The following is a 16,224-nucleotide window of genomic DNA, read 5'->3' as shown; positions in this document are numbered from 1 at the left end:
TGAGTGGCTCTCCTGCGGTGTGGGACTCCTTTTCTTAGTGCTGCGTGGACTCCTTTTGCAACATCTGTGTTCCTGTCCTATGGGGCACCTTTCAGTGTTGCCTGTGCTTCTGTGAGCTCTCTGTGACGCTGAGGACCCCTCTGACTTCCCCTCCTAGGTTGAGTCCTCCTGGCCCTTGCTGGTCCCTGGCAGCACCACTGTCTGCCAAACGCAAGTTTTGCCTGTGCCAAGGCTTGTTGGTGGGATCCGGACATGCAAACCCAACTGCAATATTTCTTCCGGCATGGGATATCACCTGCATCCTCCAGGAACTCGAATTCAACTCCAGGGCTGCAGTGCTGGCTTTACTTCCTCACCGTTGACCGACTCCTGCTATCCACAGCTTGGTGGGTAGGGGATCCTGCCCCCACTGGACTCTGCTGTATCTTCTGGACTTGGTCCCCTCTCTCCACAGGTCTTCCTCTCCAGGAATCCACTATTGGTTTCTTGCAGTCATCTCTGGGTTTTTAAACCCTCTTCTTTTCTTCTAAGTGGGTGTTCTGGGGAAATTCTAGTAATTTACTCCTGCTTTCCTGGTTGCTGGAGGGTGTTGTGGTGCTTACCTTTGTGCTTTCCTGGTACCCCCAGCGGCACTCTACACACTCCACTTACCTAGGTGGGGGTGACACTGTCGCATTCCATTTGTTTAGTATATGGTTTGCACTTCCCCTAGGACCAATATTCTCTATTGTGTTTTACACTATTTGCACTGTTTTCTAACTATTCCTATGCCTTTTTCTGACAACCAGTGTATATAACTTGTGTATTACTTCCCTCCTAAGGGAGTATTGCCTCTATAGTATTTTTGGTGTTGTGTTACCATAATAAAATATCTTTTTTTTTTGTAACACTGAGTGTATTATTTCATATGTGTAAGTGCTGTGTGACTACAGTGGTATTGCATGAGCTTTGCATGTCTCCTAGATAAGTCTTGGCTGCTCATCCACAGCTACCTCTAGAGAGCCCTGGCTTCCTAGACACTGCCTACACTTCACTAGAAGGGGATACCTGGACCTGGTATAAGGTGCAAATACCTTAGGTACCCACCACACACCAGGCCAGGCTCCTACAAGGACCATTCATCACCATTGCTCAAACTGCATTTACCTGCTGCTATAGAGGGGTAGCAATATTGGCCAAGAACTGACCCACATTCCAAATATTGAATAAATGGCTGAACCCCAGTGGGTGTTGTATGGGGATACAAGGGATGAGGGGTGGCAGAGTATCACACTAATTAGTGTATTCATATCCCCAAGACTACAGCAACCGGTCCTTGAGAAAGCGAGGGCTATAATGCTGGAAGCTAATTCTCCCTTTCACTTAACTGGACTTGAACAATGTTAGGGCAGACGATGTGGACAGAACGGCCAAATACCTATCAGACATACCCAAGCAGTCACACTTCACGGAACCATGGGCCCTACATACATTTAGAGACTACAATGCCCCAGGGGACAGACTATATTTATACTTCTCCAGAGCACACAAAACAAGTGAAATGCATGGACATTAGCAGACCTAGAAACATTAGCAGGTATGGGAGCAGATTCTATATTATACTTTAAGCAAGATGAGGGAACGGTGGGATCCCCTGGAAGGATCTTGGAGGCATTTAAGGCAGGAACATGGCTCAAAGCTCAGAATATTATTGTCCACAGGAAAAAGGAAAAAGGTGAGAGAGATAAGATCTAAACTTCTAGACTTGGAAGAGAAATTGATTGTGGGTAAAAAACACAACTGGTGGGACAGCTAGAGATTCTTAAATACTCATACCAGACTGAGGTACACGTTGCAGCACACCTGCTGAACTTAGGTAGGGAGCACAGATTAGTGAGGCAAAGGACAAAGTATGCCGCCTTCCTGCAAGACTCAGCAGGAGGTGAAAGGATGCCAGATGCGTAGGTGAGATAATAAACAATTTGGAAGTGTTTAAGACTACAAATGAAGAGATTGCAGAGACATTCGCCAAATATTATAGCACCTTTTATGAGGCAGAAAATCTGACTGGGACAATGAGATCTGTTAGCAGCCTTGAACCCCCAACCGTGGGTAGTGCAGAGAGTGAAGAGCTGGAGGGGGATATTACCCCAGACGTGGTTTAGGAGGCCATCAAGCACATGAAGAATGGGAAACCCCGGGCTCCAATGGGATACCAGTGGGGCAAGACAAAACTCTCTGTAGTTTGCTGTGCCGCATTTATGACAGGTAAATAAAGAGATCCCAACAGAAGGGAGTCTACAAAGAGGAGAAACCCCAAATAAATGTGCCTTATACAGCCCAATTACACTATTAACTGTTGAAACGACGATTCTGTTGACAATCTTGGCGACAGAGCGGTTGGGGGCCCTCCGCGCGCATTCTGGAAGACCAGTCGGAATTCATGTCGAGACAATGAACAAGACTCCACCTTAGAAGAGTGCGGCCTTCTTTAGATAACAGCAGGTAGATCACTCTGTTACAACGGTGATGGACATCCCATCTGCCGACATCTAAATCCCATTATTTCCTACGGGATTTAGATTTCAGCAGACAAGATATTGGTCACCATTGCAACGGAGTAACCCATTCGCCAATATCTAAATAAGGCCCGTAATAACTGGTTGGCAGTGATGCAGTCAAAGTCAGGCCTGTTAGGATTGGGGTCTCTAGCTGGCAGTCGGTTTGCACCATGTCCAAGTAGGGACCATCACTCTAGTTAGGTTAAGGGAGATACCTGCTCAGATAACCCCTGCTCACCCCCTTGGTAGCCTGGCACAGCGTATCTCAGAAGCAATGTGTAAAGCATTTGCACTTAACACACAGTAATAAGTGAAAACTCTACAAAAGGACACCGCACCAGTTTTAGAAAAATAGCCAATATCTATCTATTTAAAACAAGACCAAATACAATAAAAATCCAACATACAGTAATATAAACATGATTTCTGTAAGATTTACTCCAAAATACAGTTCCCTGAAGTCGACAGCTCCCCCTGGGGCTATCACAGTGCTGTGATCAACAAAAGCAACAGTTCAGGGCAGCCGCAGTGTTGCGGACCAGCTATGGTGTCGATAAGACCCACAAACAGTACCTTTGGAATTGCAGGGCGTTGTGATCCTCACAGTGAGCTCTGGAGAGTGGCGTCACGGTGTCGGTTCCGGAGTCGGTGTGGGATTCAGCAGGCCCGGGAAATCACATGCGTTGTAGATCGAACTCCAGGCTGATAAAGTCAGGAGCGCTGGCGTGGATGGCTGCGTTGTGAAGCGGGATGGCGCAACGTGTGGTGTCCACAGGTCACAGTGCAGGCAGCGACTCAGTGACGGCATCCAGCAGCATTGGTGAGACCAGGGCTGAAGTATGAAGCGGGGCGGTGCAAGTGTGGTGTCGCCCGGTCACGGTGCAGGCAGCGGCATCGCTGTTTCTGAAGCGCTGTCGTTGGTAGGCCCAAGCCAGCGGTGCGGGGCGGGACAGTGCTTTGTCACCCACACATGCGGTGTCCACGGTGCAGGCAGTGATGCGTGGTGACAACATTGGAGTTGATGGTGCTGGTGTCCGTGGACAGAGGCAGCGGTGCGGGACGGGATGGTGCTTACTGTACCCCACGAGCGGTGTCCACAGGCAGCGGTGCCGGTGTCAGCAGGAGCTTTGTCACCGAGGATGCCCAGGCTGCGTAATGAGCAGGCAATGCCGGAGTGCGGGGCCCACAGGTCACGGTGCGATCAGCGCCTCAGTGAAGTCATCCGATGACAGCGTGGTGAGACTAGGGTCGCGGTGCGAAGCGGGGCAGTGCGGCTCCGTGAGGCGTCGCAGGTCACGGTGCAGGCCAGCGGTGTCGTTGGCGGTGAGGCAGTAGTTTCTCCTCTTGAACAGCACAAAACACACAGTTCCCAGTGCTGCAGGTCGAGGAAACTGAAGTCTCTGGTGTCCCTGAGACTTCCGAAAGGAGGCAAACTCTGCTCCAAGCCCTTGGAGAACTTTCTCAAGCAGGACACACTGCAAAATTCACCCTTTGCACTCTTTTCAGGCAGAAGAAGCAACTGCAGGTCAGTCAAACAAAGCAACACAGCAAAGGGACAGTACTCCTCCTTCCGCTCTTTAGCTCTTCTCCTGTGCTGAGCTTCCTCTTGATTCCAGAAAGATTCTAAAAGTCTGGGGTTTTGGGTCTGAAGATGATTTCTCACCCTCCAGAACTCGTGGCTTTTTCAGCGCTGATGAAGTTGATTAACCTGAGGTCGGATTTGTGCCCTGTTTGGCATTGGCGTTGAGGGCTGGATCGGTGCTGGAGCAGAAGCCTTGTGCTGATGCCGATCATGGCCCTCAAGCAGTGGCAGACCGGAAGCTTGGCTGCTGAGCTCAATGTTCGATTCCCTCGAGGGCTGTGCTTGGCCTGAGAGCAATGTTGGGATGGAGGTAGAGTGGTGGTGTTACTCACAGTTCACCTCTTTTTCTGATGGACTTCGACGATCTGAGCCTCCTCTAATTCTGACTCAATTGCATGCTTGGATGAGAGCCAAAGGGGGCAGCCAGATCGGCGGAAGGTCCTGGTTGTTCTTCATCCTTGATGCTATGGTCCCTGAAGAGGTCGTGCTATTGTTCCCAGCTTGCTTGCCATGGTGCGTCGAACAAATCACTGTTTGCTTCGGTACCTCAAGGTCTTTTTTGATCGGAAGATGAGACTGGCTGCGCAGGAGGTCTTGTCGTCCTCCGGAACAGATATAGGTTTCAAACCTGATTAAGCTCTGTCCCAGGGTCCTTTGCGCTACACTGTGGGTAGTACTGAAAGGGATTCTTTCTGTTACTATGACCTAATTCTCAAGGACTGAAGATGAGATTGAATGACCCAAGGTGAGCAGCTCCTGAAGGGGCATCAAAAAGAGTCTGGTTGCAGAACCCAGCAGAGGTCCCGACAACATGGGAAATTCTGCAAACAATGGAATCTTTTTCCCTACAGGTATGGAGAGGTTCAAAGACAAGCAAGATGAACTCAAAGAGGTGTTGACCTGGACAGCTGTTCAAACACGGCTGAACACAACAGCAGAAATAAAAACTCCAACAATGATGCTGACGCCCATTACCTGTAATAGGTGGAGTCACAATACTTCATCTAAGAAAAACAAGTTGCACGCGTCCGAGCCCAGCGCCAGATGGCAGGAGTTAGCACAGCACGTGTATCTACAGCTACACATGCTATGAACATAGTAATTACCATCTTGAAGCACCTGCAAGGCACACCTTACTAAAACACTGAAGAACTAACCAACTGTCAAAGTTTTTACAAAACAAGAATGGTATCCATTTTTTAACCATTGATCAACTATCAATAACAAATATTAATTCATAACTAAGCCATAGAATCAAGGTGCACATTCAGATGAAATGCACATAAGAAGATCTCCAGTATTACTAAGCAGTGTCCACCTTCTGCACAACCTTACAACAATGGTATGTGAACATCACAAGTATCAGAAAGCAAGTTTTTCTAGGAGCTTTCAGGTTCAAGAAAGATCTTGCAAACAGTTTAACCCCCCTGCATCATTTGAGACTCTTCAGCTTCTGAACACTGTAACTGAGAGAGAATCACAGAGCATGGAAGACAGAAATACTGAGAGACAAGGTTTTCAAAGAAGACTGGAAAGGTTAGCTGAAGAAAAAAGCAAAGAGAAGCGTGATCGTTGTGTTTGGTAACCTGCACCGTGCGCAGCTATTACTGGAAAACATAATCTGTGCCCTGCATTTGTAGGTGGAAAAATACCACACGGAATAGAGGCTGATGTTTGAAGCCTGTGGACCTGTGAAGGGAGGGCTTCCCTCTTGGAAGATATTGCTATATATAAAACGGAAAAGAGACACAACTGGGAGCAGACAATTGGAGTGACACATGCAAGAAAAGGCATAACCTCCACAGAAATAAACAGTATGCCTTTTAGTCTGACACTCACCTTTAGGTCTGCTGACACTCTCTATACGGGTGTCGTACTGAGGGTCCAAGCTGAAGGTCTCCGCCTCGTCTTTTATACAGAAGGAAACAACTTCGCATTCTGCAAAATATAAACAACAGTTACTTATCCTATTACCAGGAACAGAAATCCAAAATCTACAGTACAATCTTATGAAAATGAAGGGGTCCCCATAGATTAGGAGACTGAAGGGACAAGGCATTGTCTTTGACATTTTAAGATAGGGGTTTTGGAAGAGATTGCATGATCTGGTGCCTGTTCGTTCTGCCGAACTGCATTAAAAGGTCACTTTGAGGGGTGAGTGGGAGCACTGAGGACTCAGGAAGTGTGCAAAAATAACTAGCTCTTTGCACATCTCTAGGCAAGCAGCTGTTTATGTAAGATATTTGGGGCCAGATGTATGAAACATTTTTGAGGTTGCAAACAAGTCGATTTGCAGAACCGGGTCCTTTGTGACAGCAAAAGTGCTTTTTGGCATGTACAAACACCGAACTACGATTCTACAAATTGCAGCTTGGGTTTGCGAATATGTATTTGGACGGGGCGTGTTTAAGGCATCCATTTCAAATACGATTCAAAGTGATATATATTATACCGTAAAACATTAATTACTTTACTGACTACTGAAAGGTAGTGGTAATCATTCGCAAATGGGGACCCCCTATCTTTGGGAATGTAAAAACAAATATTCTTAAGAGCAGGCAGCGGTCACATGGACCACTGCCTACTCTTAAAAAAAGTATTTAAACTGTTTAATTTTTTTTTTTTCTTTTGAAAATGCGTGATTTTTCCTTTAAGGAAAACAGACTGCAGTTCAAAGAAAACATGAATGCTTTTTTAAAAGCAATCGCCTACATGATGGTCTTCTGACCCAAACAGGCCACCCTCCCTGTGATGGCTGTCATTCCTGAGGGATTGCACACTGCAACCCACCTCATCATTAATCATGAGATAGGCCAATCTGCGACTCACTAGGCATTGCTAATTTTAATGTAAAGATTTCTAACAAGAGGAACTGTGATTTCCTAATTACGATTTGCAAAAAATTGCAATTAGGAAAACACTATTCCCAATGTTAGTATATTTGGCCCTTGATCACCGTATTGAAGTCTGTTAACGCCCCCTTGAAAAAAAGGGAACAGTTATTATCAGAAGGGATTGTAGACTGTTAGTTCAGCTCAAAGTTTGGTTTGCAACTTGCTGGAAAGGCATCCTCTACTGACCAATCACAGTGGAAGAAATCAATGGGTTGTGACTTACCAGGGCTGTGCTCTGTGTCGTCTTCACTGACTCCTACACCGAGACGGTCAATGAAAACTGACGCTGGATCGTCGTTTGTCGAATGAGTACCAGTATTGACAAATCCTGCCAAATGAGCTAGAATGAGAAAAGGTAGTATAAAAGGGAATATGTGTGAGTTTTTCACATTGCAATGGTTTAATGTGAAGCAAACAGTATTAATCAGACATTGCATTCACTGTCTGAAGTGTCTGTACTAAGCAGCAACTGTACTGAAGGAACTGACTTCACTGCAAGTTTCTTTTACAGAAACCAGTTTGAGGTCTTTGAAGGGCACTAATGGGGCACATTGTCCTCCCTCTCCCCATGAAAGCAACTGAGATGAGGTCATGGGTGGGCAGTGTATTTAACAGTGGCTGTCATGTATTGCTAAACATACATTGCTTCTTGGAGATGTTAAGGTTTTTACTGTGCAAATGGTGTTATGGAGTACGGCATTTCTTCTATGGAAACCCTGCACTCTCTGAGACGGACAGTAAAGTTGCTCGTGTGTACACTTAATTCTATCAGAACACACATCAAGACCTTTACTCCTCACTGGTGCTGAGACAGCTGTTGCCACTTCCTCTCTCATCTTTCTCAAAACCATTATAGTAATTTATAGCTAACTTGGAATCAATGGTGGTGGGGGAGGGGCAGCAGGGGTACACTTTAAGGGAGCTGAAAGGCACCCTTTTTATGGAGAACAAGACCAGAAATTTCTCCTTTTCTTTTAAACAGAATGGAGTTGTAACCAGCAGCACAGTTTCACAACCCTGTTCCTTCTTATTAGTACCTCTTCTCTGATGTTCAGGGAGGGTCTCCATCACATTCAAGTACCCTTTTCGAAGAGAAGAGTGTCAAACTGCTGCTGGTGTCAAGCATTATAATGAGTGTGCATCAATGACGTTGCCATTGGATGCCCGGCTCAGCTTCTTCTGGCACAAAGTGCAAGTTACATACTTTGAGGTCAATGTTTTTTTTCACCAGGACCAATGGTAAAGAAATTCCAAATGATGGATTTTGGTGGTGAGTTGGAGTCCTCAACCTGAATATGTGCCACTGTTTAATGTCTTTTTGGCCTTCTTCCTATGCCTTTCTCACCTCTTCTTGTGCAAAAGCCACTGCAAACAAAATAAAAGTACAGTAAAATGCTATACATTCCTCTTTCCTGCAGATGTCACCTATGTCAAGGAGTTCAATGATCAGTGCCAGAGAGTCAAGAAATATCTGAGCGTGGAACAATAAATTCACAGGAACCAATCCAACCTCTGCAATGGTCCTCGAGGACTTAGGGATCCTTTGGATATCCTAAATAAAGGCATGCATATGTCCGGCACACCCTGGATTTGCTGATCTGGTTCCTGGTACCTCGAAACCCATGAAACAGTACAACTGTGACGTTTTAGTTGCAATTAGATAACCCCACTTTCAAACAATGTGTTACAATTTATTTTTATTCTAAACAAAACTTTTTAAAAAGTGACAATGTTTCTGAAACTCAATTTTGGATGTAGTGTACTTGGAACAGAAGTCCTGCCTCTGTGAACATGAGAGCTGTGAAATCGTGAAAATACACATGGTCAGATACGATTGTGTCCATTGGTGGAACTGTGCAGGATCCGCTAATATAGTACAGCTAAAAAAAAAAATAAAAAAAAAAAAAAAAAGGGAGGTCTGAGCGGTTAAAAAGTTTCACATGTAGAAAAACAACCCCCTTTCCTATAGAATGTAGCACTTCACCTTCCACCTAAGCAATAATTTGTGTTCAACTCTGTACACAGACAAACAGTGGAAAACAGCCACATAAATATGTCGCAGCCACTTAGGAGCAGAAGTGAGGAGGGAGCCCACTGCAGCAGCCATCCGCCACCTTGGACATGATGGGGTTATGGCCGTTCCAACCACTATGAGAAAGCGAAACGCCGGCCGCGGAGTCACTGCTGCCAGTTCGCCACTGGCCCAAGAGGGCAATAGAAGGTAAGTAGGAACAAGGACACTTGGACACTTTCAGCCGGGCGCTCTATACAGGACTCCACATAGGACATTCTTTTAGATATTTGTTCAGTACAACCGGCATAAGTACACATATTGTGCCATTCAACTGAATGAGTGCTCTGGGGCAGAAATGGAGCAAAAAACTACGGACCGAATAAAAAGGAAAGCATTCCTGTAGAGCAGTGGTTCCCAACCTGTGGCCCTGGGACCCCTGGGGTCCACAAAGCTTCCTCAGGGGGTCTGCGACGGCTTAGAAAATTACATAATACTAACAGATTAGGTCCCCGGCTTTCAGTAATGACTCAGTGGGGGGTCCCCAGGTTTGAAATATGATTCAGTGGGGATCCCCGGGCTCCAGTAATATTAAAGTGGGGGTCCACAGAAGTCAAAAGGTTGGGAACCACTGAGAGGTTCTTCAAGCAGAAGAGGGAGAGTGGGACCCCTGACTCTCTGTGTTTGCCACCGACTGTAAACAATGCAAATAAATTGTTTGCTCTTCCGAATAAAATCGGCGTGTGATCTCTATTGTTGTGTATAAGCCCCTCGAAGCATCACAAATACCTTTGTGCTTCCCTTAAAATAAACTACCAACTTCACTTGTTTAAAAAGAAAAACATGCTTTAAGAAAAACATTCACATTAAACGTTTCATGTAGGAACAAAAACGTTTACTTAAAAGCAAAACCAAAAAAACGTAAAAAATTTACTTAAAAAACAAAACCAAAGAAATTCTTATTTTAAAAGAAGTATAGCAAATTGGAATCCTGGCAGAATTTTTATGAATTTAATTGTTATTTGCACATTGTTGTTATGTTGTGCTGATTAGCTCAGTTTTTTGTTTTGGTTGCCATGGGGTTTATCTTCTTTCTATCAAAATGGGCCCTGTCATTCAAAATAATCTCTCAATGGCTGGCTCTGCAACCACAGTTTTCGTGGGTGTGGCATTAGATGAAAGGTAAACTGTTCTGGTCACAGTTTAAGCATCATCGCCCCTAGGGTTTAAAAAGTAATATCGCTTTTGGAGTATATTTGTGTGCCAGCAGTTGTTCTTTGGCACTTTTGTTCTGGCCAATGTGTTTTTACGAACTGTTAACACTACTCTAATAAGCATTGATGATGCAATTATAAACAATTTGTTTGGTTTATATTGACAGTGTTCAGTGGGCAGATACTTGATGGTTTGTAGTGCAACCATTTAATTTGGAAGTGGTATTTTGAAACACAAGATCATGTGATATTCATATTAATTTGACTCCCACTCTTCCGTGCTAGAGTGCCAATCCCCCTCACTTCTTCGACCCATGTTGACGCTTGGGAGTTACAAAAAGGACTTCAGGGTGGATTTACAAGTATGTATGTAGTAATGGTATGGGGAAGTGCATTCAATCATTCATTAGTTTTGAAGACTCGCCTGTTTACCAGGTATAATTCACCCTTTGAAGGTAATGACTGTGATTAAGAAGTGGGTATTCAGTTTAAAGAGCACGACCAGAGGTAATTGAACATTTCTTTGCCATACTCCAGATGGATCAGATACAAGGCTTCTTCGTTTTCAACCATGTTTGGCTACATCAGTGAGGCGCCGCGTCCCCGACCTCTTAAAAAAATTAGTGCATGGTGAGCGTTTCCTTTTTCACCTACTCATGCGCATGTCGAGAGCATCATTGTTCCCCAGCGTGTGCAGAGCACTTTGTAAGGAGACACCTGCGACCAGCGTGACTCCTCCTCCTCCCCGTGGTACTTGTGGCACACTCGCAGCACACGCAGAGCTGGCGTCCTTCAGGATTGCCAAGGCCCGTTGTCTAAGCAAGATGAGTCGAACAGAGGGTCGGACGCTGCGTTGCGCACTCGCAGCCCGCTGCATTCTGTACATCACATTGGGGGGGTGGGGCTGGGAGGAGCCAAGGCGAGGTTTTCCCGTGGGTCCCTGCAGTGGATAGGTGCCATCCCCCCCTTGTGTACTCATATTGGCTGGTGCAGGGGCAGTGCGGGGAGAATCCTCAAGGGAGGCCACCCCTCACAATCTCGCCACAGTTCGACAAATTCCAGTAACACTCCTTTTAGGATCGCAGGTACTCCTGTGCTCTACGACTCAGTGGTCCCCAACCTTTTGAATTATATGGACCCCCACTTTATCATTACTGGAACCCGGGGACCACCCACTGAATGATTATTGGAATCCGGGGACCCCCCCAATGAGTCATTACTGAAAGTTGGGGACCTAATCTGTTAATATTATTTCATTTTCTAAGCAGTAGAATACTACTCCTGAGGAATTCCGAGTGGTTAAGACTGATTCAAGCCTGTCTATCCGTCACTCTTCTTCATAAAAACCTTTCTGGTATTTTGATCACAAATCCCTGCCCTATGAATGTGTACTGTAAGCCTGGTAATCACCTGCTCCTATCTATCCCCTCCTCCCACCAATGCCACCCAGATGAGTGTTTCCGACCTTGACTTCTATGTGGGTGATGAGTTGCCCCTCCGTCTCCTCGTCACCTTCCTGAAGCAGGTAACGTTCCCTCGCTTCCTTCCTTCTCTCAGGTACCTCACACTGCTTTTCCCCTGGAAGGGTCCTCCCTCTTGTAGCGGCAGCCTTCACTTCCGTCCTCCAAAAGCAGCTTTTCATACTTTCCTCTTTGATGGGTGTCTCTTGAGCAGTGGTGTCCTCACTTTCATTTCACTTTTGAAGTCTCTATTCCTGCCCCCACCTTAGAAGGGTTTCTCTCAAGAAGCTATTGTCTTTCGCCTTTTGTTAGTCCTCATTTTTAGGTCGAGCGCGCAAGGGCCCTGGCATGTTGCAATTTATCTGTGGGCTTTTAACCACGCCCACTGCACGCCCATCACTATCACTCATTCATGGGCTTGCCTTTCAAAAATCCTTTGTTATTTTGGGTGAATGCTTTTCGTTTGTTCCTCCTTCTGGCAGTTTTGTTATTACCTTGCCCATCAACCCTGTTACATGGATAATTCCACATTTGCTGATATGTTTGACTGCGAGCAAACTTCTTTTTCCTTCTGTGTCTCTCCTTCGCACTCACGCTCATGGCGGCCGTGACGCTTTGAATCGGCTCACTTATGTCAACTGTTTTACATTTCATTTTCAATCTATGTGGAAAGAAAAGTCCAGTTAGGAATTTACAACACTAATAGCTCTTACTCGAGCAAATGTGAGACCCACTGCAATGCAAATGCTTGTTTCTTTTGCTTTTCCGCTTAGCTTTCTCTCTCATCACACACCACTGTCATTCACCTTGTAAATTTCTCTTCCTGATCTCCCCAATGTCTATCTCCTTCCTTTAAGTACTTATCTCTATCATTCATTCTCTCATGATTACTTCAGTGTCCATATTTTCATTGTTTCCTGTGGTCACTGGCAGTGGGAGCGGGTCTTTCTTTATTTGTTTAGTGTTCCCATTTCTCAACAACAACTGCTGCTCCGGCCCAGTGAAGAAGTAAATGGAAACTTGATGATGAACTGAACACAATGAAAATGTCTACATAGAAGGGAGAACTGGACTTCAATGTGTGGACGGTCCCTCTGGGAAGTTCAGAGGAGTAAGGTACTGTGAATGGACTCAGGAGGTTTTGTGTAATGTATTACCGGTGATGACCTGAATGCATGTGTGTACAGTGCATTCTTCGATCAATTCAAAAGAAGGAGAAATGTGGTCAAGCTTCTAAGATCACACAAAGCACTTCTGAAACCAGCAGCATTGTCACCACATATGGAATGAACGCAAAGTGAAAGACACATTCCTCGGAAGCTGAGTGGTGGTGGCAGTTGGTGTAGCTTCAGAAAGGACGAATATTTGGAAGCTGAATATTGATCTCACCCATGTATAAGAATGTTGATTGCCCACTGCATTACTGTGTGCACTGATTGATCGCTTTGCAGCTAAGATCATACAGACATACAGTTCACTTGTATGAATATGCGATGGCTTTTGAGGAGAAACACAAAGGTATTAATGCCATAAGCAACTAATTAACCTCTTACTTACATGGGTAAAGCATTATTCTGCGTTTATTCACAGAGTCCTGGGTTTCCACAGGACACAACTCTTGTGGTTCTTGAGCTGTCAATGAATGGACAGTGGTGGCAATAAGGGGACCTCTTATTACAAAAAACACAACAGATCCAAAAAAGGACTGATTTGGGATAACAGAACAGAACTCTAGCACTTTGTTAATAACTTTGTTATTATCAGCTAATAGCACAAATGTGTGGTTTGGGAAACCATGAAATAAACTATTCAGAGCTCAACCCTTACGTTCAGAGATATTACTGCAGACAGGGATTTCCAGACAGTGCTCGTGAAAGTAATAATAAAGTATGAGACAGAGTCTGATCAAAAGTAAGCAATGAAAACGGAAACAGTGACAGAGAATGAGATGTTTGTAGCTAAATGGTTCATGTCATCCAAGGAAGGATCTGTATGCAACCTGCAGCTCCAACCTGGTGGATGCTGGTGGGCAACTCAGATTTTCATCTGTCTACGGCTGCTAAAATGAGTATTTTGACTTAGTTAATCTTATATTCTTTGCATTGCTACGATGTCATAAGGCTTTCGGAACAACATACAGAAAGAAAAGTACACAACAATAAGTATGATACAGAAAGAGCCATACACAGGAATTAAGCTGGAGACATGGAGATAATAACACGTACAGTAGCAGACACGCTAGAATTCACAGCATAGCTTTAAGTATATACTGACACAAAGCCATATATATGTGACAGAGGCCTAGACGATGGACAGAGCAGCACAAGGTCTGCACCTTATGAGTCTTTCAGCTGTAGTAACAATTAAGTTTCCCATGCATCATTCCGTTTCAGATCGCTTTTCACATTTCTGGTCCTCTACGTTTCTTTCCCCAGTGGCAATGATATCATCATATTTATTTGAGGTGCTCTGCGTTTTTACTGCTCCCACGCCGATACAAACGGGGGAATTGGGGGGTGCAAACTAAATGTGCACAGTGAAGGGCTGCACTGCACCCTTGTCAGGCTTGGGGGAGACTGAAGGGTAAAGGCAGCGAATGCTTACATCTTTTCACTTGTGCCGCTGAGACAGGATCTCCCGATAACACTGGTGAATATCTTTTAATTTCCTAGTACCTGTGGTCACTTCCCAGTGGCCACATGTGCAGAGACGCTAGGGTACATGTGCTGCATCAATGGCCTCAGCCGTGAGGATACAGTGAGTAAAGCACAAGATGGCACATCCCTCATCCCTGGTTCATCCCCACAGCCTGCCTTACCTCAGAGGTTTTAGGAGTGAATATTCAATACACCGCAATCAGGCCAGCAACAGCACCTGAGGAACACCCTTGTGTATATGTGTGTGTGTGTGTGTGTGTGTGTATATATGGAAAATGTCACTTACCCAGTGTACATCTGTTCGTGGCATTAGTCGCTGCAGATTCACATGCTGTGCACATCCCGCCATCTGGTGTTGGGCTCGGAGTGTTACAAGTTGTTTTTCTTCAAAGAAGTCTTTTCGAGTCACGAGATCGAGGGACTCCTCCCATTTCGGCTCCATTGCGCATGGGCGTCGACTCCATCTTAGATTGTTTTCCCCCGCAGAGGGTGAGGTAGGAGTTGTATATGCTAGTAATAGTGCCCATGCAATGGAGTGAATACGTATGTACATAATGTAGTTTAAAGTAATATTGAAAATGTCACTTACCCAGTGTACATCTGTTCGTGGCGTTAGTCGCTGCAGATTCACATGTTTCGCACAGTCCGCTGCCTGGTGTTGGGCTCGGAGTATTACAAGTTGTTTTTCTTCGAAGAAGTCTTTTTTGGTCACGGGACCGAAGGACTCCTCCCTCTTCGGCTCCATTGCGCATGGGCGTCGACTCCATCTTAGATTGTTTTCCCCGCAGAGGGTGAGGATGGAGTTGTTTGCTATAAATAGTGCCCATGCAATGGAGTGAATACGTTTGTACATTAAAAGTTTATAATAATTATTTACAAATGTACAAATGTTTAAGATTTAAGATCTACTTCTAAACGGCTACAGGCTTCCCGGGGAGGCGGGTGGGCACATGTGAATCTGCAGCGACTAACGCCACGAACAGATGTACACTGGGTAAGTGACATTTTCAGTTCGATGGCATATGTTGCTGCAGATACACATGTTTCGCATAGACTATAAAGCAGTTACCTCCCCTAAAAGCGGTGGCTTAGCCTGTAGGAGTTGAAGTAGTTTGGAATAATGTTCTTAGTACAGCTTGGCCCACTGTAGCTTGTTGTGCATTTAGTACGTCTACACAGTAGTGTTTAGTAAATGTATGAGGCGTAGACCAGGTTGCAGCCTTACATATTTCGCTCATAGGAATGTTTCCTAGAAAGGCCATTGTAGCACCTTTCTTTCTGGTTGAGTGTGCCTTTGGTGTAATAGGCAATTCTCTTTTGGCTTTAAGATAGCATGTTTGAATACATCTGACTATCCATCTAGCAATGCCTTGTTTAGAGATTGGATTTCCTATGTGTGGTTTTTGAAAAGCTATGAACAGTTGTTTTGTTTTCCTGATTAGCTTTGTTCTGTCAATGTAGTACATTAGTGCTCTTTTGATGTCTAATGTATGTAGTGCCCTTTCAGCCACGGAATCTGGCTGTGGGAAGAACACTGGTAATTCTACTGTTTGATTTAAATGGAATGGTGAGATTACTTTTGTTAGAAATTTTGGATTTGTTCTTAGAACTATTTTATTTTTGTGTATTTGAATAAATGGTTCTTGTATGGTAAATGCCTGTATTTCACTTACTCTTCTGAGGGATGTGATTGCAATGAGAAATGCGACTTTCCAGGTTAGATATTGCATTTCACAGGAATGCATGGGTTCGAAAGGTGGACCCATGAGTCTTGTTAAGACGATGTTAAGGTTCCATGAAGGAACTGGTGGTGTTCTTGGTGGTATAATTCTTTTTAGCCCTTCCATGAATGCTTTAATAACTGGT

General features: G+C 44.8%; 1 protein-coding gene across 3 annotated transcripts in view; it reads right to left on the bottom strand.

Annotated features, from left to right (window-relative positions):
- LOC138303533 (zinc finger protein 182-like) overlaps positions 1–16,224 on the bottom strand; it is a 100,053-nt gene that overhangs the window by 10,736 nt on the left and 73,093 nt on the right. For all 3 annotated transcript variants that reach the window (XM_069242748.1, XM_069242747.1, XM_069242749.1), the window contains 2 exons: positions 7,240–7,356; positions 5,962–6,060 (listed from right to left, as the gene is read on the bottom strand). In XM_069242748.1, the coding sequence (XP_069098849.1) occupies positions 5,962–6,060; positions 7,240–7,356 (216 nt within the window). The remainder of the gene's footprint in view (positions 1–5,961; positions 6,061–7,239; positions 7,357–16,224) is intronic.

This window comes from Pleurodeles waltl, chromosome 7 (assembly GCF_031143425.1).
Source record: "Pleurodeles waltl isolate 20211129_DDA chromosome 7, aPleWal1.hap1.20221129, whole genome shotgun sequence".
In the NCBI taxonomy this organism is placed as follows: domain Eukaryota; kingdom Metazoa; phylum Chordata; class Amphibia; order Caudata; family Salamandridae; genus Pleurodeles; species Pleurodeles waltl.
This window is presented reverse-complemented; position numbering and strand designations above follow the sequence as displayed.